Raw genomic sequence first — 23,400 nt, 5'->3', positions numbered from 1 at the left:
AAAGATGATTTAAATCACATTCTCAAGGTCTCTGCATAGTCTATTACGTGGTGAAAGGTTGAAAAAAGTTCCAGTTATCATATTCTTCAATAAATAGTTATTAACTCAGTACAGTTCATTAATTTTCTTCTTATAGCCTACATAGAAATGTCGCTTCAACATAATAGCCGTTTATTCGGATATTTAACGCCTACTTGTCCTTCGCGATGACACACCTGCATTTTCACGAAGCACCAATTACGGCTTATAGGTTCCACGAAGATATAAAGCCCCAATTCTTGCTGTCAGAGCCAAACCTAGCGGAAGGGAAGTATTAACATAACACTTTTAAGGATCTAATTATTAGTAACGGGCATTGATAATTATAATTTTGGTAATTAGAACCCAATTTGTCTTCAGATAGAACGTAGTTTATGTACATTTCCATTCCTTTTTACCTAGAAAACTGCTCTAGCCTTCAGATGGAATTTTGAGTCTTTAGTTGAGTATGCCTATATATTGCAATCGATGTAGGCCTAATAATAACCAACTGTTACGAATGAAACTACCAAGATCTGTCTGTCTGTCTCTCTCTAATTCTAGGGATTTTGGACAAAAATCTTAGGAACAACAGACATTATACGTAGAAAGGATTAACCTATTTGTAAGAAAACAAAAACATTTTGCGAGTTATGACGTCATCGAAAACACTTTTAAATGGATCTCTGAATTTTTTTAAAGTCATCTGAAATAGCATATTTTTTTATATATTATTTAATTTGTTTTATACAGATGAAAAATGGTTATGGATTATTTACTCTGGTAGCAATTTATCTAGATAGGCTTGTGTGCAGGCCTGTATTAGGTCTATGGTAATTCCTCTGTCACGGAAGCAGTTCTATTGATGATATCAACATATGCTCTTAGCACAAATGAGAGAATTGGGATTCTGATGGTGATAGGATTTGGTGGCAGAAGACGTAAGCCTACACAGGAGGTATACCCACTTTTCAAAGAAACTCATCCAAATTGGCCTCCTATTTCTCAGTCAACTGTAAGTAGAATAGAAGCGAAATTCAGAGAACATGGACATGTCTGGCATAAAAAGATCTTTTTCTATTAAAAATATCTTCTTTTGTGTCGATTTCATCAACAAAACTCCTTTCATAATACAAGGACTGACAAACTATACAAGGTGAATCGTAAATAGAATAATGGCATTAATTTCAGAGGATTATTCTTTGAGATATTTGAAGTCAAAACGTTTAAATTAATTTTGCTCGTTTTTGCTTCATTTTCGAGATAAAAACTGTTATATATGAAACATTTCATAGCGTGTTTTGCGAAAGCCATTGATTTAATTCTCAATATGCTCAGTCAATTTAAGAGAGCAGTGTATTATGTTAATAATTGATTGAAATAATTTTAGTTACGTTCTTTAAATGTGTAGAAATTTTATCAGAACAAATGTATCTTTTCGTTCTGAAAAGGAATTTTAAAATTTTAAATTTGTTCGGATCACATTTCTACAAACTTAAAGGATAAAACTAAAATTATTTCAATCATTTATAATCGTAATACAGCATACTCTTAAATTGACTGAACATATTCGTAATTAAATCCCCCCCCCCAAAAAAAAAACGCTAAGAAAGGTTTCATATAAAGCGAGGAAAAGGGAGCAAAAGCAAGCAAAATTGTATTAAACTTTTGTTTTTTAATATCTCAAAGAATAACTCCCTGAAATTAATTACATTGCTTATGGTTCATGCTGTATATAAAAAAATCTTACATAAATATTATACAAAAATTATACACTTTCATATAGCAACGTAGCTTAGTCTTCACTTCAAATTACTTTCCTAGTGTTCAACGTTCCGCTGAAGTAATTCAATTCATTAATTTTTAAATGTAAATTTCACAATTTTTCCGTAACCTAAATGAATTTACTTTTTTACATTTTAATATCATTTTCACTCTTAATAACTTTGAAAATAAAAATGTCATTGTCTTGGTTCTTTCTATACAGTAGAAATGTTCATGTTATAGCTATTTGTTGTGGGTATTAAAATGCATTATTGGTCCTAATTATCTTTTTACTATTTGACTTATAAACAGACTGAAAAGCGTGGGTGATAGTGGATACTCTTACCGAACTTCTTAGCTAATTTCGACTCTTTTATACTCGTGGTAATTGGGGAGTCTATACTTCCATATCTTACAATGTTAAATTTCTCAATTTTGAGTACACTTTTCTCAGAAGTTATAAAAGATAAAAATGTATAAAAATAGAGTATAGCCTAAATAACATATCTTTATGTATACAACCTGTTAAATAAATTTAAAATTGCACGGAGCGGTTGGCAGAAAAAATCATTGATAACATTTTTTGCATTAAGAATGACTGAAAATTATTTATTTTTTACTTTTTACTTTTACTGAAGATAGAAATAAACTTATTTTTTAACCTACTGTGTAAAATACCATCACATTGATATTGTATATTAATTTCAGTCTTCTGGATACAATACTTCCTGAGAAAAGTGTACCAATGTCGCAAAAAATAAGAAAGTGCAGAAAAATTGTCTCGAAGTTTCCATATCTTGCAATGTTAAATTCCTCAATTGTGGGTGCACTTTTCTACAAATGTAGAAAAAATAGGGCATATGTAACTTAGTCTACTTTTATGTACACAACCGGCTAAATAAATTTAAAATTCCACTGAGAGTTGGGAAGAAAAATTTTTTCATTGATAACATTTTTTGCATTAAGAATAGACTAACTACAATATTTTTGCTGAAGATATGGATTAAAGTTGACAATTAAAAAGAAATAAAATCATATTATCATTTTATAGATATTAAACTACCGAAAAAAGATAAAAACCAAAATTTCATTTTTTTGTCAAAATTCGGTGTACAGACTCCCCTTAATAAAATTAATACTTTATTGTTCTCGTAGAATTTATATATTGTTCTAATAAAATTGGAATAGTTTACTCAGGTTTACTTTAACAGATGCTTTTTCATAATATATGTATAAAGACAAAAAAAGTTGGCAGGTTAAGTTCACATTGTTTTTTAATCAGCTGGGTAGTTGCATATATATAGGCTATACACACAATCTGAGGATGATCTTCTTTTATTGAAACCTTGCTGAACATTTAACAAAATTGTATTCGAATCTACAAAAAAATATTGTTGTTGTTTAGTCAACTGACCGAAGACAGGTTTGAACCTCATAAGTAACACAGATAAGGCATCACTCATGAGGCAACTAGGCCAAGAGATAATGGAGTAGGGTGGCCAGTTCCTTTCCCCCTCCAATGCATACATCGCCGATTAGCTACATATTCCGTTAATCACACTTCAGATACATACAAAAAATTGTTCTTCCTCTGACACATATCGTCGAGTGAGATGTACTACCTGATAATAGATTTACATATCAGCCAGAACCTCAATCAGAGGTAGAAACCCAAATAGGACGTGACAAACAGGCAGTAATTGTATGTACAGTATATTGTCATATTAATTGCATGTATAGACGTACTAATTATATGAAGATGGTCTTACAATGTTGGTTGTCCGTTACAAAAATAAGTTTGTATAAGGAATATGTAAAACAATTGAAATAATTATTGGTGCTGGCAAAAGTGGTGGATACTCTGCTTGGGTGTTTACAAGCAAACGGAAAACGTATAATTAGGTGTATTGTTTATAATTGCTGTGTGACCACCAATAGCAGATGTGACTGTTGGTCGTGTTGAAACAAAGATGGGAACGAGGCTCAAAGATAGTTGCAGGCTTTTACCCCAAAAAATCGATTCTTACAGTTAAAATTATTGAATACATCCAGGTAAAAACGCTTTAAGCGCCAAATTTATCAGATTTATAAATAGCTACAAAATTCATGTTTTACCTTGCATAACTTATGTTCACCTATCGGCTAGTTCTCTCTATGTATAGGTGAGAACTATGAACTATAGTCGCGACGCTGTTATTCCCGGCGTGACTCCTCCTCTTTGCTTACGTCTTAGGAAATGAAAGCTCTATAAAGTCTAGATAGGTAGTATCGTTCGCTATTTTTGTACTTTCGTTGCCGAGCTACCACATGAGGAATCTATTTGCTACACCGTTAAACATTATCATATCGTAGCTCCTATGACAATAAATCAAAAGCACTGTAATTGAGCAAATAATTGAGCGGCAAATAACGTCCTCGTGTGCTTTCTGCGAACGCCAACGAAAGAGTCAAAATGGCGGGCGAATATACAAAGTATTTATCGAGCTTTAGGAAATCCATGACGTCATCATCAGCGAATCACAAGACTCACATGTTTAAGTGTAGCCGACCTGCAACGTGATTGGCTGCCGGAAATTAGAGCGACGGGACTATAACATTAGACGCACACAAGTAGTAGAACTTTTTGATTGTATTATCATCAGGCATGAGGATATACGTAGGCTATGTAAAAATTCTTTATGAAAATGCTTGATTGAAGTGGCAGTATTAACTTTTGAACGTTTAGCGGAATCTACTTTGATCCCTATCCATTAAGGGGACATGGAATTGCCTATTTTGACAATGTTAAATTTATCTTATATTAGGAACTTTTCCTCAAAATACTGTTCAAGCTAGACAGCTGATTATCGCAAAGTTCGTTGATCTAATCAAGATACATACTATATAAAATACACTAAATTAATTTTATGTATAGGCCTAATAAAGACACATGCACTGAAACTTACAGCAGAGTCCGTATAGGCCAGTTTCTATCTCATGCTTTTCCAATTTACTGCGGGCTAAAGCAAGGAGATGCACTATTACCTTCACTTTTTAACTTCGCACTAGAATATGCCATAGGAAAGTTCAGGATAACAGAGAGGGTTTGGAATTGAACGGGTTACATCAGCTTCTTGAATATATTGGGAGAAAATCCACAAACGATTAGGGAAAACACGGAAATTTTACTTGAAGCAAGTAAAGTGATAGGTTTGGAAGTGAATCCCTAACAGACAAAGTAAATGATTATGTCTCGTAACAAGAATTGGAATGGAAATATAAAAATTTGAGATTTATCCTTCGAAGAGATTGAAAAATTCAAATATCTTGGAGCAACAGTAACAAATATGAATGACACTCGGGAGGAAATTAAACGAAGAATAAATATGGGTTGAAAAGCTTTTGTAATTTAGCCTGCTGTCAAAGAATCTGAAAGTTAGAATTTATAAAACAGCTAAGATTACCGGTTGTTCTGTATTGTTTTTAAAACTTGGACTGTCACTTTGAGAGAGGAACAGAGATTAAAGGTGTTTGATAATAAAGTTCTTAGGAAAATATTTGGGGCTAAGAGGGATGAAGTTACAGGAGAATGGAGAAAGTTACACAACGCAGAACTGCACGCATTGTATTCTTCACCTGACACATAATTAGGAACTTTAAATCGAGACGTTTGAGATGGGCAGGGCATGTAGCACGTATGGGCGAATCCAGAAATGCATATAGAGTGTTGGGAGGCCTGAGGGAAAAAGACCTTTGGGGAGGCCGAGACGTAGATGGGAGGATAATATTAAAATGTATTTGAGGTAGGTGGGATATGATGCTAGAGACTGGATTAATCTTGCACAGGATAGGGACCGATGGCGGGCCTATGGGATGGCAGCAATGAAACTTCGGGTTCCTTAAAAGCCATTTGTAAGTAGGCTAACTAAGTAATTAAGTAAAGAAACATGTACTGTGATAGAAGCACAGGATTCAATAAATTCTCCCTTTCCTCGACTTTCCTGATGATGGAACCGAAACATAGCTTCGAAACGTTGGATGTTTATAACGCCAATGACGAATTTATAAATTCATGGAATATTCTTCTTCCAAATTAAATACCCAATGTGAAAAGTTTAAGGACTAATTACAACTATCTTCACACAAATAATTATTTTTACTCTATTTTAGTTCTGTAAAGGAAAGAGAAAATTTAGATACATCCTGTAATGTTTCACGCTGTATACTATTTGGAAAAATTAAGGCAAAAAATAAATTGTGTAATTGTACTTACAGGAATCCATCGGTGACTATAATGTCAGGTGACTGCAACACTGGAAAATAAATTTAAAAAACGTTACTGTACTGGTTAACGTATAGTAAATCACGAGTACCCTATGGAAAATTATTACAAGCCTAGAAGTGAGATTAGAAAGCATTTGACCAGTAATTGATTCTTTTGAACTGGTCTCGGCTTAATTATCTGATTTCAATTTTTGCACATCATGTCAATATATATTCGCTAGATCAGGCATGTTCAGCGCGAACACTTCTAGCCTTTAAACAAGGTGCGACAGTGACGTATAATATCTTTTAAGCGTGTACCTGCATTCGTATATGAGATTTTACGTCACTGTTGCACCTCCTTTGAAGGCTAGAAATGTCCGGGCTGAACATGCCTGGGCTATGGAATAATTCTTCTCAGGTTCTCAGCCAGGTGAGTTGGATAGTTGCTTCCAAGCTTTCGATGACTAGCTCTACCATCTTCTTCAGGGATTATCCCTAGTCATCGAAAGCTTGGGAGGAACTTTCCAACTCACCTGGCAGGAGACCCCGAGAAGAATTATCCCATATCCAACCAGGAAATCCTCAATAAAATTCCTTCATGCCTATGATAGATCAATATACAAATGGCTCTGTAACAACCAGTGGCGTACGCAGAATTTTGCCAAGGGAATTATTATTAAAATTGTAAACAATTTACATTGTCGGTATTTTAAATTGTATATTATTATTATTATTATTATTATTATTATTATTATTATTATTATTATTATTATTATTATTATTTACTTACTTACTCACTTACTTTCTTTCTTACTTACTTACTTGGTTTTAAGGAACCCGGAGATTCATTGCCGCCCTCACATAAGCCCGCCATCGGTCCCTATCCTGAGCAAGATTAATCCACTCTCTACCATCACATCCCACCTCCCTCAAATCCATTTTAATATTAACTTCCCATCTACGTCTCGGCCTCCCCAAAGGTATTTTTCCCTCCGGCCTCCCAACTAATACTCTATATGCATTTCTGGATTCGCCAATACGTGCTACATGCCCTGCCCATCTCAAACGTCTGGATTTCATGTTCCTAATTAGTATGTCAGGTGAATAATACAATACGTGCAGTTCTGTGTTGTGTAACTTTCTCCTTTCTCCTGTAACTTCATCCCTCTTGGCCCCAAATATTTTCCTAAGCACCTTATTCTCAAACACCCTTAACCTATATTCCTCTCTCAAAGTGAGAGTCCAAGTTTCACAACCATAAAGAACAACCGGTAATGTAACTGTTTTATAAATTCTAACTTTCAGATTTTTTGACAGAAGAATGGATGATAAAAGCTTCTCAACCGAATAATAACAGGCATTTCCCATATTTATTCTGTGTTTAATTTCCTCCCGAATGTGATTTATATTTGTTACTGTTGCTCCCAGGTATTTAAATTTTTCCATTTTTTCGAAGGATAAATTTCTAATTGTTATATTATTATTATTATTATTATTATTATTATTATTATTTTACAGTATATTTATTAATATTATACTATCTTTCAATGAAACATAGTCATGAATATCCTTATCTTTGAAACGTAATTTTTTCACAGCGATTCAATTTTGAACAAAATTTATCTTCTGTTTAACTTCGTATAAGTAATAAAAAATTATTGTGTCATTACACTTACACAATAATCATATACAGGGTGATTCAGACCACTCGTAACAGTAATTTATTTCGGAAACTAGTGCATTAAAATTTTCGAGACAAAAATATTTGTAACTAAAGCACATGAGCTTGAGCTTGATTTCATCAATCAGCCTTAACTGGAAGTAGGTTCAGTGGCGTATTGCTTTAAAATTTCAAATGGAAGTCGTGGTCAAATATGCTACCATGTGATAGAGCTCTTCAAAACAAACAACTTTCATACGAAACGTTTTTATTCATTCCTACTCTTTCAATGAGAAAACGTACGAAAAGACAATGGGTGACTCAGACCACCTGTAAGTAATTTATTTCGGAAACTAGTGCATTAAAATTTTCGAGACAAAAATATTTGTAACTAAAGCACATGCGAACTTTCACTTGAGCTTGATTTGATCAATCAGCCTTAAGAGGAAGTAGGGTCAGTGGCGTCGGGGTCAAATATGATACCTTTTGATAGAGCGCTTCAAAACAAACAACTTTCATGGGAAATGTTTTCATCAATTCCTACTCTTTCAATGAGAAAACGTATGTCGATGTAGATTTTGTTACTCTGACAACAAAAAAATTATAGAAGGGAAAACGATTACTGTAAAAAAAATACTCAAATCTAAATAAGCTTGTGTATTTTTTAAAGTTAAGTTCAAGGGAAGGGGGTTCAAGTCCGATAACCCACCCTTGAGTACACCCCTGGTACCAGCGAGATCATAAATCGACATGTTGATCCAACACTTTTACGACAGAGGTCTCCCTGTCGTCATCGAGGTGGCATCTTTTAGCAAGATGTGATGGCCTTGGAGATGCAATTCTATTTTCATTCTTGACCAAGATAATATTTTACATATGTAAATGTACTACACAGCTCAATACAACGAGCGCTACTCGTAGTTTGAAGGTTGCGCTCGGACGTTGGTTCTAATCCTGATTGGGGACTGATTACCTTGGTTGGGCTTATTCCCATGTTTTCACCAACTGTAAGACGAATCTCAGGTAATCCCATTACGAATCCTTGAACTCATCTCGGTAACTATAATCTAATCGGTTGGGAAAAATCGAGAATTTTTATTCAAGAGCAGATAGAAGTCTGGCTACGGCTATCTCCGTAATGTTGTTTTCCTCTTCCGAGAGCCAACATTTTTCTCTATGAGTGTAATTGTCTCACGTCCCACGGGTTGAGAACCTGGCTTCAGAAGATTACAGTAGACGTTGGAAGTGGTTTCGTATTGATGTTCCTCAGCAGTACAAATGCGGCCACTCCCCAACTGCCTCTCTTGTAATGGCTCCTTAATCGAGAACCTGCCTGATAGTCTGGCTTCTTCGTATGAAGTCCATCTTCCACCGCAGAAAAGTTCAGCTATCTGCCTGTATTGCAGCTATGAATACAGTCCACAGCAAGGAGGCAATCGGTATTTATAGAATTAAGACTAGCATGACTAGAAAGAAATAATTTAGAAATATGTCAACATTATTAGCTACTTAGATTCATGCAGCTTCTGAATTCAAAAATAGCATTACTTACTTACAAATGGCTTTTAGAGAACCCGGAGATTCATTGCCACCCTTACACAAGCCCGCCATCGGTCCCTATCCTGAGTAAGATTAATCCAGTCCCTACCATCATATCCCACAGTCATAAAATATATTTTAATATTATCCTTGTCCACACCTGTGGAGCAACGGTTAGCGCGTCTGGCCGCGAAACCAGGTGGCCCGGGTCCGATTCCCGGTCGGAGCAGGTTACCTGGTTGAGGTTTTTTCCGGGGTTTTCCCTCAACCAAAAATGAGCAAATGCTGGGTAGCTTTCGGTACTGGACCCTGGACTCATTTCACGGGATTATCACCTTCATCTCATTCAGACACTAAATAACCTAAAATGTTGATAAAGCGTCGTAAAATAACCTACTAAAATAAATAAAAATATTATCCTCCCTACGTCTCGGCCTCCCCAAAGACCTTTTTCACTCCGGCCTCCCAACTAACACCCTATAAGCATTTCTGAATTCGCCCATGCGTGCTACATGCCCTGCTCATCTCAAACGTCTGGAGTTAATGTTTCTACTTATGTCAGGTGGAGAATACAATGCGTGCAATTCTGCGTTGTGTAACTTCCTCCATTCTCCTGTAACTTCATCCCCCTTAGCCCCAAATATTTTTCTAAGCACCTTATTCTCTTTCCTCTGTTCCTCTCTCAAAGTGAGAGTCCAAGTTTCACAACCATACAAAACAACAGGTAAAGAATTTAAATGACATAATAATGTGACTATATATTTATCCTTCACTGCAAACTCAGCATTCTCAATCTCCCTCCTTTTTCGCCTTTCTCTTAGTCTCCGTATACGATCCATATATCTTAATACTGTCTATCACCTGTTATCTTCTTCTGCTCCGAAACTTTTTCCCGTTCATCATTCCTACCAGCACATTCTTCACTACGCTCTTCCTTATTAGCCAGTGAACCAGATAATTTCTTGTCCTCTTCCTGATCAGTTCCAGCATTATTTTTTCTTCGCCCACTGCTTCTAGCACTGCTTCATTTCCTATTTAGTCTATCCATTTCACACGCTTCACTTTTCTCCTTATCTACATTTCAAGTCCTTCCAGTCGTTTCCTTTCACTTGGTAGTAGCGTCCATGTTTCTGCCACATACAATACCATACTTCATACAAAGCACTTCACGCACTTCACTAGTCTCTTCCTTAATTCTTTTTCAAAAGTCTACAGACGATGCTCATTTTTCTTTTAAAAGCTTCTTTGCCTCTTTTTGACTCCCTGACAGCACTCGTGTTATTACGTATAGTAGGCCCACACCCCAAGCATTTGAAGCTGTTCATTTGTTATACTGCCTCATTTCCAATTCGCAAGTTTGCCTTCTTTAGTTTTCTTCCGATAACTATGGTATTCGTCTTGTTTGAATTTATTTTCTTCCCGTACTGCTCCCAGCTATCATTCAGCTCCGGTATTATAGGCCTATTATCCTTTAATATCGTTTCCTCTTCTGCTAAAAACGCTATCATCAAATCTTATGCACTCTGTTCGTCTTCGTCCTATTATCACTCCTCTCATGTTGTGAAAATATTATTCAGTAAATTCTTCTAGCAAGAGGTGATGATAAAGGGCATCCTTGTCATATCTCTCTCTCTCTATTTTACTTCCCTCTGACATTTCTTTTCGTATCTTGATTTTGGTTCGTTTCATATAAAGATTAGTCTTCTTAATAGCTCCTCTCTTTCCAATCCACACAAATTTTCTTCATAACCCCAATAAGTTTATTCCAGTCTACTATGTCAGAAGTCTTTTCAGCTCCTCAAACACTAGGCTATATATACTTCTTTATTTTTCTCTAGGTATCTTTCGCCAATTGTTCGCAGCAGTTCAATATAATATAGTCTATAGATGAATAGATAATTATGTTATGTAACGAAAATTTAAAATGATAGTACATAAGCTACATAGGAAAGCTATAGGCCTACATAATAACAAAAAGTAATAAATCCCATCATCAGTAGTGGTGATATTAGCACGATGTCATATGTGTACAAGTCAACGGTACTACATCCTTCTGCATCTTTTGTTAACTTATGACTACCGAAGAAAGGATGATAAATGTAGTTGAATGAATGATCGTGAAATGAGCCACTGCGCGGAAAATTACCCAGCATTTGCTTATAATTCGCTGACGGAAAATCGAGAGGATGTTCATTCAACAGCAATAGAATAAGAAATATACACACAAATGACGATCTGCATATCAAAGCTGCAACATAAATTATTTACGCACTATGAAAGTAGTAAGAAATGAAAAAAAATATATATGTTTTTTTTTTTTTGAGCGTGTTCCTTCAGACAGAATTTCGAAACAAGAATTAGAATGAAGACCTGCAGAAAGAAGGTAACGCAGGAGGACAGAAAAATATGTGATGGAACCTTAACATGCAGTCCTGGAAAAGCGGACGAATAAAAAAACTAATAGTGATCATGATGATGATGATGATCATCATCATCATCATCCTTGTCATCACAATCATGTAATCATTATGAATTTTCTGTTGTTTGTTGACTCGATCATGTCTCACACCTGAAGTAAAATTGACTTTTAATTCACTTTTTCTTTCCTTTTTCTTTGTGTTGTAATTCAATTATACAATTTTCAACATATCTTGTCATTCGGTCATGTATTTTAATATATTTATTTTCGTTTAAAACTAGAATTCTTTTGAAATATTTCACATTTTCTTAATGTTTTGTATGATACAACAAATATTCTACTTGGAGAAATAGAATTAAGTGATTAAAAGACATGACAACATGCCAGATCGTAAACGACGTTTTAGTAAAATTATCGACTCCAGAATGAACGATGCAAATAAAAATTTAACCTGGTGAATGAGATCCTTAGGAGTGCTAATTAATATAATCGCAACTAGATTTAAAACTTAAAGAGAATAGTATTGTGATGTACCGAAGTGCAGTGATTTAAGACGGAGCTAATTCCGTCGGATCCCGGCCACTTAGTTACTCGTAATGAGTAATGAGTTACTATGTGTAATTAAATTATACAATGTTCAACATATCTTGTCATTCGGTCATGTATTTTAATATATTTATTTTCGTTTAAAACTAGAATTCTTTTGAAACATTTCGCATTTTCTTAATGTTTTGTATGATACAACAAATATTCTACTTGGAGAAATATAAGTGATTAAAAGACATGGCAACATGCCAGATCGTAAACGTTGTTTTAGTAAAATTATCAACTCCAGAATGAACGATGCAAATAAAAATTGAACCTGCTCAAATGAGATCCTTAAGAGTGCTAATTAATATAATCACAACTAGATTTAAAATTTAAAACATTAGAGAATAGTATTGTGATGTACCGAAGTACAGTGATTTAAGACGGCGCTGATTCCGTCGGATCCCGGCCACTTAGTTACTCGTAATGAGTGCACCTCTGCACATAGTGTGTTGGACATTGTGCCACTGTCACACATCTGTGACACAGTGCATGAGGGTTGGCCACTAAAGGGAAACTGAGAGGTGGAACTGAAACTGAGAGGGATTCAATCCGGCATCGGAACTGGAATCCGGTGTGGTTTAGTGGATAAAGCGTCAGCACGTAGAGCTGAAAACCGGGTTCGAATCCCGGTGCCGGAGAGAATTTTTCTCCGCTCCACTCATCCTTCATCTTTAGAGAATAGATCTATTCACACAGCTACATTAAAAAGAACGGCTATTAACCTCTACAATCAGATTTGATATAATGGAATGAACATTCGTTTAATTCGAAAAGAGTTGTTCATTTTATTTATTACAGCCAATTCACGATGGAAATTGCTACCTTTTATAAGTCTATAATTAACATCAATTACTCTTTGGAGTTTCCGAGAATGGTAGTCTTTCCATCTTCTCTGTCGGTACACGTTTCTATAAAATCAGCAGTTTTTTTACGACTACTTAGTTTTAAAAATAGAATAAAGTGTTGGTAAATTATTAACAAACAGAGCTTTAAATTTAACTGTTTTAATTGTTAGCGAAATTGAGAGAACACAACGTTCCGAATTTGAGTCTACAGACAAAATATTTACGGGGAAGTAGGCGTATTCTTCTCGTTTGAGGTCTTTACAAGTAGGCCTAAGCAAATTACTTTATGAACGTTTTGCCAGAGTCCACTTTACTGACGATTTGTTACCAGATAATTAAAATAACAGACACTTTTCAGTACTTCGTTGAAGAGACAAATCTCATCAGAGACGGAGACCTTTCCTCTAAAAGCTAGGTAGTATTGCGTTTTATCCAGTTATACGAAATTGTACACTAATTTTGTAGTCATCCTGTTAGGAGGTGCTTGATTTACTCGGTTCAGATCGGTGCTGTGAAGCTGCATCTTTATCAGGAGTCGAGGCAAGCCAGGGAGGTGTTATATAGTGGTTAGAAGTGATTTACGGACCTGTAGAAATAGTCTATAGTGCCTGACTACGAGCGAGCTCATCAAGGCCTCTTGATATAGTATACGGATCGCAAGGCTGGTAAGGTATTAGAATGTATAGCTGTCTTTAATATCCCTGCTGCATTCCCGTTCATAATATATTATTGCCGATTAATACGTAGCATATCATTAAACATGCTGTTAGATTTTAATTTAGTTGCGTGAACACAGACGCAAAAATAATTAACAATATTAACTAACATATCCATAAGAAGATTAAATAACGAGACATACAAAAATGGAACAGAATAGGCCTACAAATATCGATCTGCTCTCATAAGAAAAGCTTTGGAAAATGTAAATATAATAACTTGGAAAAATACAATACAAGCGATTATGCATATGTAGACAAGAATAGATGTGAAGAAAAAGACAATTTGCAATTGAATTCTATAAAGGAAGAGGCGAAATTGTTGTCACACGAGTTATCAAATGAGTTTCAAGTAAAAATACTGTAGAACCTTATATGGCAATGTTGATGTTGTAATAAGCAATGACTGCAATTTTAGACACTTAGAAATATGAAAAGTATATTGTGCCCAAAAATAGCAATGATTAATATTCTTAAATATTAATAAAGTATCTTTCCCTCTTTCCCCTGTCTCTCTTGGTAAATGTAATTGAGTGTTAACAGATTCAAGACGTCACAGAATTCATCAAACACTTCTTTCTATCCCTCATCACAGAATGTCTTTATACTCATCCTCCTGCTCTGTAGAAATATCTCGTCTCTGGAATTCGATACCTAATGACGGCAGGGACTGCCAGAATTCATCACAATTCAAAATTAAAATAAGAAATGTTGTCTTATTTCATGGTTTCTGGGTATTGCTAGAAGAGTTGATTTTTTTTACTCTTGATTAAAATGGATAGTTTCTTGTTTATATTGGTTAATTAGTTGGGATATAGTTAATTATGATACTTAATCACTCATTTAAACTTTGTGTGACTGCAACCTGTGTATATTTTCGTGTGGCTTCACTTTGTTTATAGTGTGAGTTTTCTTTTTATTTCTATTATTGTATTTGTATTTGTGGTGGTGTGGAAGAGAAGGACTGATGGCCTTAACTACACCTAATTAAATAAATAAATAAATAAATTAATTAATTAATTAATTATACAAACGTTGAATTCTTGTAGGCTATAAACTAGAACAGTCTCCCACGGATTAGTTAAGAAATTTAGTTCAAAAGACAGTTGAATCCAAGACATGAGCTTGGAGAGCGACGAAATTCTTCAGACTTAATAAAGCTTTATAAGACAACAGTCATTCACAGATTGAATGAAACAAACCATGTGGCTATCGTTCAAGTCTATCGATAGAGACTAAATCAAGCGTAAGTTATATCTAGAATTCTTTTAAAAAGAGGATGATCGACAGTTCCAGCAGTTATAAGGTAAGCCAATAAATTACATCTGTAATGCAATGCGTAAGTCGCAAGATTTTATTGCCGAAAGCTGATCACTGAAGTAGTCGTTACTTGCTCACGTCACTTTTCGAACAGCGCCGTACTAAGCGAAACCTGTTTTCAAGCGGACACCCATTAGTATTAGTGAATGAGTTGAGTGTAAGAGAAGTCCGTATGGCCTTAACTCTGCCAGGTTAAATAAACTATTATTATTATTATTATTATTATTAGCCTATTATTATTATTATTATTATTATTATTATTATTATTATTATTACATTTATTATGTTTATTTAACAAACTTTTCAACTGTAGATATTATTCTATTAAGGAGAATGTTGTTTTGCCTCTCGTTGGAAGCGATTCTAATAATTTTGGAATTAGAATTAGCCCGTAGAATCCCTGTAAGTCAAGGGCATCTTGGCTGGCAAGGTGGCTATTCTGGCATTCCCGCGTAGCCAGTTCGGGAAAGATCCTCAGTCTTTTGATGCTGCATCAATCAGTAGTCTCCACTCTCGGCGGTGCTTGGCTGTTGTCATCCAGTTGGATCCAAAGTGAAGTTTTAGATCGTCCGTCCATCTTTTTTTCTGTCGGCCTACGCTCCTTTGTCCGGTTCTTGGGTCCCAAGCTCTAATAATTTTACCGCCCTTTAAATCCATCGCCTTCGGCCGGATTTGAACTTTCGAACTTTAGATCTAACTCCAGGCATGGTATCTCTATACCTCCGAGGACAACACCTCATTCCGTGTCCTTGTTCACCACAATTTTCACTCCAGTCAGCTAATTCCCTGGCTGCAGAAATTGTTTCCTCTTCCTGTAAGTTTAAGTAGACTTAAATTTCAAAACGTTTTGTGAAAGCAGTAATCAAAGAATGAAGGCATTGCACAGTATGCCAGAGTAACTGAACTGTTCTTTCTTTTTCCGCGTATCGTATCCGATGTACCACTCATCGTAATTGCTATGAACAGACTCAATTACAGAAAAACAAGCCGCATGCGGGGAGCAGGTGGAGGCAGCGTTGAGATTCTTTTTTCGGGCCAGTGGAAGGCATATGCTTCTCCTCGTAATCATCTAATTGCTATTGGCTGGGGTTACTCGGCGTGTAATTCAGCGTTCGCAGCTTGTTATTAATTAGTCTCAAGTCCAGCACTGCTCCACGGTGATTTGGATGAAGAAGGCTGTTCATCTCAGAATCCAGAGTCAGAATCAGTTCTACCGTTATGTACAACACTTCGCAGGGGCGGCGGAACATGGAATTTTTTGAAAAGAATTGACTCTAGTCAGTTATTACAGTGGAATATTAATTGTGAGCCCTGCGTTGAGTTCAAGTGGTTGAATTTTCTTCTACACGTCCAGAAAAACCGCTTATGTTTTGCGAGAGAGGAGTGAAGATTTATATTTTTCTTACAGAAACTGAATGTGCATCTTTATCTTGTAATAGGTGTACGCCTGGAAACGGGTTTCGCTTAGTACGGCGCCGTTTGAAAGATAACATGAGCTAAAAACAGCCCTTTTATAGAGCCTAAGTGATTCAGCACGTCAGATTCCGACAATGAAATCTCGGGACTTATAGCCTACATTACATTACTTTTATTTATTTATTTATTTATTTATATTTATTTATTTATTTATTTCTATAACAGGGCAAAGCCCCAATTACAATAGACAGTACAGATATTTGTTTAAAACATAGAATTGCAGATAACATGAAAAAAGCGATAAAACAGATACAAATGCAAGATACAAGTGTAAATACAAATTAAAAATGAAAAATGAAAAAAAAAAGAGATATAAATACAAATTAAAAATGAAAAATGAAAAAAGAGATATCTCTTTTTTCATTTTTCATTTTTAATTTGTATTTACACTTGTATCTTGCATTTGTAACTGTTTTATCTCTTTTTTCATGTTATCTGCAATTCTATGTTTTAAACAAATATCTGAACTGTCTATTGTAATTGGGGCTTTGCCCTGTTATAGAAATAAATAAATAAATAAATAAATAAATAAATAAATAAATAAATAAATAAATAAATAAAAGTAATGTAATGTAGGCTATAAGTCCCGAGATTTCATTGTCGGAATCTGACGTGCTGAATCACTTAGGCTCTATAAAAGGGCTGTTTTTAGCTCATGTTATTTTTCAAACGGCGCCGTACTAAGCGAAACCTGTTTCCAGGCGTACACCTATTACAAGATAAAGATGCACATTCAGTTTCTGTAAGAAAAATATAAATCTCCACTCCTCTCTCGCAAAACATAAGCGGTTTTTCTGGACGTGTAGAAGAAAATTCAACCACTTGAACTCAACGCAGGGCTCACAATTAATATTCCACTGTAATAACTGACTAGAGTCAATTCTTTTCAAAAAATTCCATGTTCCGCCGCCCCTGCGAAGTGTTGTACATAACGGTACAACTGATTCTGACTCTGGATTCTGAGATAGTATATATTTAAATGAAAAATACAAAATAAAAATAAATTAAAAATAGATGAGTATAAATATCATAGCCAAAAAGCCAAAAATGTAAAATATATCTACAAAATTAGCAAATTACAGAGTAACAAATAGATAGCAATATTATTTAAAATCAACTACCTTCAGTATATTAATAAGAAAAGAAAATGTTTGTATTTCATGTAAGAAATGCTGAAATCTAGATCCCACATTTTACATATTTCATTGATATATGAACACATTTTTAACACTGGTGAATTTTTATGTTCTGAAGTGTTTGGTTTTTTATAATAAAGGGTGCGTCAGAAAAAACGGATGGATTTCAAACTATCGATACGCAACGAGGAGAGAGATATAGTGAGGGGGACCACGACTGTTGGGTCAGCCATAGAATGCAGTTTCAGTTGAGAATATGGTGTTGGTCTGGTGTACAACGTGCTTTCATCGTAGAGACATTTTTGAAAAATGAAGAGTCTGTGATCGCCACTCAGGACTCATTTCGACATCGGATGTCACGCTAGGATTCCAACTCGGAATATAATTTTGCGGTGGGTGGCTTCATTTCGTATCACAGGTTCAACATTAAATAAGAAATCACCTGGACGAAATTCTATTGCACTGAGATTGTCCGAGGCTACGGTAAGATCTCGCGCCCTGCGACTTCTTTCTTTGGGACCATTTGAAGGCGTAAGTTTGTAAACATCGATCACATACACTGGACGAACTGAAGACAGCGATTCGTGAAGAAATCGTGGCAATTGCACCAGCTATGACTGTGAAAGTGATGGCGAACATCAGAAAACGCCTCGATGCCTGTATTGAAAGCCAAGGACATCATATGGATAATGTTGTTTTACATAAATAAACTGCATGTATTGGTGAATATGTTGATAACAATAAATTTTTGATTTGATGAATCTTTACAATTTTCTTGCCATGTGAAATCCATCCGTTCTTTCTGACGCACCCTGTATAACAATTGACGATTTCTTAACTGTGATGTTTTAGCGTTAATCTGTATTTGTGATAATATTACATTACATTACAGATGTAATTTATTGGCTTAACTAATAATAATTGCTGGACTTGTCGACTGCTGGAAATACAGCACACGACACATTTTGTACGATTTCTTCGTAATATATGTATTATAAATTAAGATTTACTGTTCTAGTGTTTACTGCATTGCCACGAACTAAACTGAACTGAACTGAACTGACTGGAAGTTAGCTGTATACTAATGGTCTAACTTTAACATATTTTCAGCTTGAGTTGCCAGCCCATACTATTTCCTCGGCATTCACGTTCGATATACTATAGTAGTAAAAGGCCGACGGCATTTACTTGAGCGAAACCTGTTTTCTGGCGAACGTTCTGTACTTTTCTGCGTTGTCTTAAGACATGACCAGAGGTAGGAAGTTGGTACCAAAACTGTTAAGTTGTGTGAGCTTGGACTATATCTCTACCGAATAAAAAATAATAACGCATCTCTTAATGTCAGTGAATCAGAACGACAAACATGCACAGCCGGGTGGTAACCAAACATGTGTCCAATCGTCCACAGCCTTAGCACGAAGGAAATAAAAAACGAATAATATAAAAAAACAATAATCTGTAATTATAAACTCCGTAACTCTCAAACTAAAATAAATTTACCCATATATATATATAAAATAACGTATAAAATATAAAAAGAACATTTTCATTTTAACAAAAGAAATACTCCTTTTATGTTCAGAAAAAAAGAAAACAGTATTTGTACTTCGAAAATATTCGTTCTACGTCATAAGACGTTAGTGGAGAAAATCTGAAATATGATACAGTATTTCTTACTATCATCAGGTGAACAACAACTTTGTGAATCTAATAGTGCATCTCGTATGTGACACATAATACAGTATTATTAAACCATTGTAGTTAAAGCAACTATAAATAAACTCCAAAGAAAAAAATAGTAACATAAAAATAATAACTTAAGGCTAGTTCACAATAAGCTGGGAACGGAAACGACAACGAGAACGAGGACGGAGATATTGTTAAAATAAATGTATTCAAATGTGAGCATTCACAATAGTTAATTGTGAATGCTCACATTTGAATACATTTATTTTAACAATATCTCCGTCCTCGTTCTCGTTGTCGTTTCCGTTCCTGGTTTATTGTGAACCAGCCTTTACTTGAATAAAGGTCTAATATATTGCTAACTTTCAGTATCATCGTTCACTGATAAATCGCAATATAGCGAACGCCAGTAGGGGAAGTTATCCCCACCCACATGAAATGTGCATTCGACACAACACTCGCCTATCACGTAAAGTGTCTGGTGAGCTAGTAGGGGAAAAGTGGAAGGGGTCGTGGGCGGAGCTTCTACGTTCGCTATATTGCGATTTGCCCTCGTTCACTATTTGTATCATATATTAAGCTTACTGAAAACAAAATAATGGTGACGTACCTAGTGAAACCTGTTTTTAGACGTAGCGTACAACATTAGTAAGTTATACTAGGCTTATCATCTTGGCATTTTTTAACGAAACTGTTTTAATAAAATCCATTGTAAAATCTTTCGAGGAAATACATTTTACAAATTTTATCAAAACATAGTTCATGAAGAGTTTTTTTTTTATTTTAAATAACTATTCAGTTAACACTAGTTTGATTGTCATTTATAAATTATGTTAAAATGTAACTTTCAGCAAATACTGCGTCATGGTGAAATGAAAATAGCGAGAAAAGCAAAATTACTTGGAGAAAAAATTTAGGCCTACCATAAGTCTTCCATGGATTACTAATCTGACAAGATTACAGAATTATGATCTTTTTGGTAAGAAATCTGATTGATTATTGAACTACGAATAGACCGATACATATATCACCGTAATTAGGCCTAATAATTTTCAATAAAATGTTATTCCGAAAGGCTGTACGTGAGTTGACTAGATATAAACTAGGACTTTTTATACAATCCAAATGACAGCTTTATTAAAAGTCAAGATACAATATCCCTCACATTAATAATGCTATTCAAATTTGTTTTCCTAATACGTATTTAAATTACACAATGGTACTTGTATTGTTGTATATTATAATTAAACAATCTTGTTACATTCTGCTTGAAGAACTCGTCTGTATCTAAAAACTATGTTCCGGACGCAGCTGCAATCTTTGTCTCCCCCTCCGCCACACACACACATAACACACGTGCTACATTCTTTAATACTGTTTTTTTAATTTAATAGCAAAACATCTTGATGGTAATGATACAGAGAGGAAAAAACTGTACTGTGTAGCCGTTAATATATACATTTTCGAATAGTGATTATCAAAAGATTCTCCTCAGTAGCTTTTTCGGCTGTACATCCAAAAGTCCAGTATAACATTCTTGTCAGAGAAGTGGAGAGGCTATTTACCTCCCTTTACTAGAGACTAGATGTACAAGGTATCTTTCTCGCGTTGCGTTTGTCTATTTCCTGTATAAAATCCACTACCATTTGAATTATTAATCCTAGAAACGTAAGTTAAGTACAGAAGAGGAAGAAAAATATGAAGTTAAAAGATGGTTAAGCTTGTCAAAAATAAATTGCAAATTGAGTAACTTATGTATACGGTAGTTAAAATGTCACACATTTGTGGTCGTGTATTGTTTATTGAAGTATATGGAGTCACTTGAAAATTAGGACACTTGAGGAATACTTGAAACTTTGTTAAAATTTGACACAATATGACACATATCTACACTATTTTCTTATTGAAGTGAAACTTTTATACCTAGACAGAGCAAGATGAAACAAAATTCTCTGACGTAGGCCTACATTTTAAGAGAGTTTTTCGTGTTGTTGCTAAGGGTTTATATGTATATGATATGATATGATATGATATGATATGATATGATATGATATGATATGATATGATATGATATGATATGATACGATATGATATGATATGATATGATATGATATGATATGATATGATATTATATGATATGATATGATATGATATGATATGATATGATATGATATATGATATGATATGATATGATATGATATGATATGATATGATATGATATGATATGATATGATATGATATGATATATGATATGGTATGGTATGGTATGGTACGGTACGGTACGATACGATATATGATATGATATGATATGATATATGATATGATATATATGTTATGATATATGATATGATGTGATGTGATATGATATGATATATGATATATGAGATATGATATGATGTGATATGACATGATATGATATATGATATGATATGAGATATGATATGATATATGATATGACATGACATGATATGATATATGATATGTAGGCCTATGATATGATATGATATGATATGATATGATATGATATGATATGATATGATATGATAGGCCTACTGTATATGATATGATATATGATATGATATGATATGATATGATATGATATGATATGATATGATATGATATGATATATGATATGATATGATATATATGATATGATATATGATATGATATTATATATGATATGACATGATATGATATGATATGATATGATATATGATATGATATGATATGATATGATATGATATGATATGATATGATATGACATGATATGATATGATATGATATGATATGATATGATATGATATGATATGGAGTGTTAGTTGGGAGGCCGGAGAGATAGATACCTTTGGAGAGGCCGAGATGTAGATGGAAGGATAATATTAAAATAGATTTGAGGGAAGGGGGATATGATGGTAGAGACTGAGTTAATGTTGCTCAGGATAGGGACCGATGGAGGGCGGCTATGAACCTCCGGGTTCCTTAAAAGCCATTTGTAAGTTAAGTATTATTTTTATTATTATTATTATTATTATTATTATTATTATTATTATTATGTAGTTGGTTTATTATTATTATTATTATTATTATTATTATTATTATGTAGTTGGTTTATTATTATTATTATTATTATTATTATTATTATTATTATTATTATTAGGTAGTTGGTTATTTAATGACACTCAAATACTGTATTAGGCTATTCAGCGTCGCGTCGATGGGATTGGTGATAGCGAGATTCGCCAGAGATTACCTGACATTCGCCATACGGTTGGGGAAAATCTCGGATGAGACCTAACCAGGTAATGAGCTCTAGTGAGAATTGAATCCGCGCTCGAGCACAACTCCGGTTCGACAGGCAAGCGCCTTAGTCGACTGAACTATGCTGGTGTTCTGTTATTATTATTATTATTTATTATTTTATTATTATTATCATTATTATTATTATTAACTTATTATTATTATTATTATTATTATTATTATTATTGGTGGTGGTGGTGGTGGTGGTGGTAGTAAGGGTATATAAGTCTATCTCCCGCATTTCATCTCTCATAGATTAGCAGGTCTGATATTACATGCGCCCTGCAATTGTCAAGAATGATGTAAGACGTTTAGTTCACTATATCGCTTGGTCGTACAGTAGCCTACAGGTCTTAACATCTCATCCTTGATGCTTACAATCAAGGCTAGTTCTATCTCTTGTGTCACTGTCCAAGTGTTCCGTTCCATATATCGCAAAGGGAATCCACATCGTTCGTGCTTGATAACCATGCCATCAACTTCATTCGGAAACTAATTCTACCGAAATGTTGCGGTCAGACATCTTTCACATTCTCGTTTATTTTTGTGGTCAAATTACCAAGAGAACTCTGAAAGGCATAGCCCAATATTCCTCCATTCATATAATCAATCAATATGGGCATCAATGCAGGAAATATATGTTCACCCAAGCCAGTGAACAAAGAAATGTCAAGCCCTCCAGTCATAC

The 23,400-nt window shown here is 34.5% G+C and overlaps 1 protein-coding gene across 1 annotated transcript in view; it reads right to left on the bottom strand.

The window, feature by feature from the left end:
* Positions 1–23,400, bottom strand: part of LOC138706455 (paired box protein Pax-6-like) — a 677,134-nt gene that overhangs the window by 446,587 nt on the left and 207,147 nt on the right. Inside the window, exon 2 of the mRNA XM_069835774.1 lies at positions 6,035–6,074. Within this exon, the coding sequence (XP_069691875.1) occupies positions 6,035–6,044 (10 nt within the window). The 5' untranslated portion in view covers positions 6,045–6,074. The remainder of the gene's footprint in view (positions 1–6,034; positions 6,075–23,400) is intronic.

The sequence above is a fragment of the Periplaneta americana genome, chromosome 9 (assembly GCF_040183065.1).
Source record: "Periplaneta americana isolate PAMFEO1 chromosome 9, P.americana_PAMFEO1_priV1, whole genome shotgun sequence".
NCBI lineage: Eukaryota > Metazoa > Arthropoda > Insecta > Blattodea > Blattidae > Periplaneta > Periplaneta americana.
This window is presented reverse-complemented; position numbering and strand designations above follow the sequence as displayed.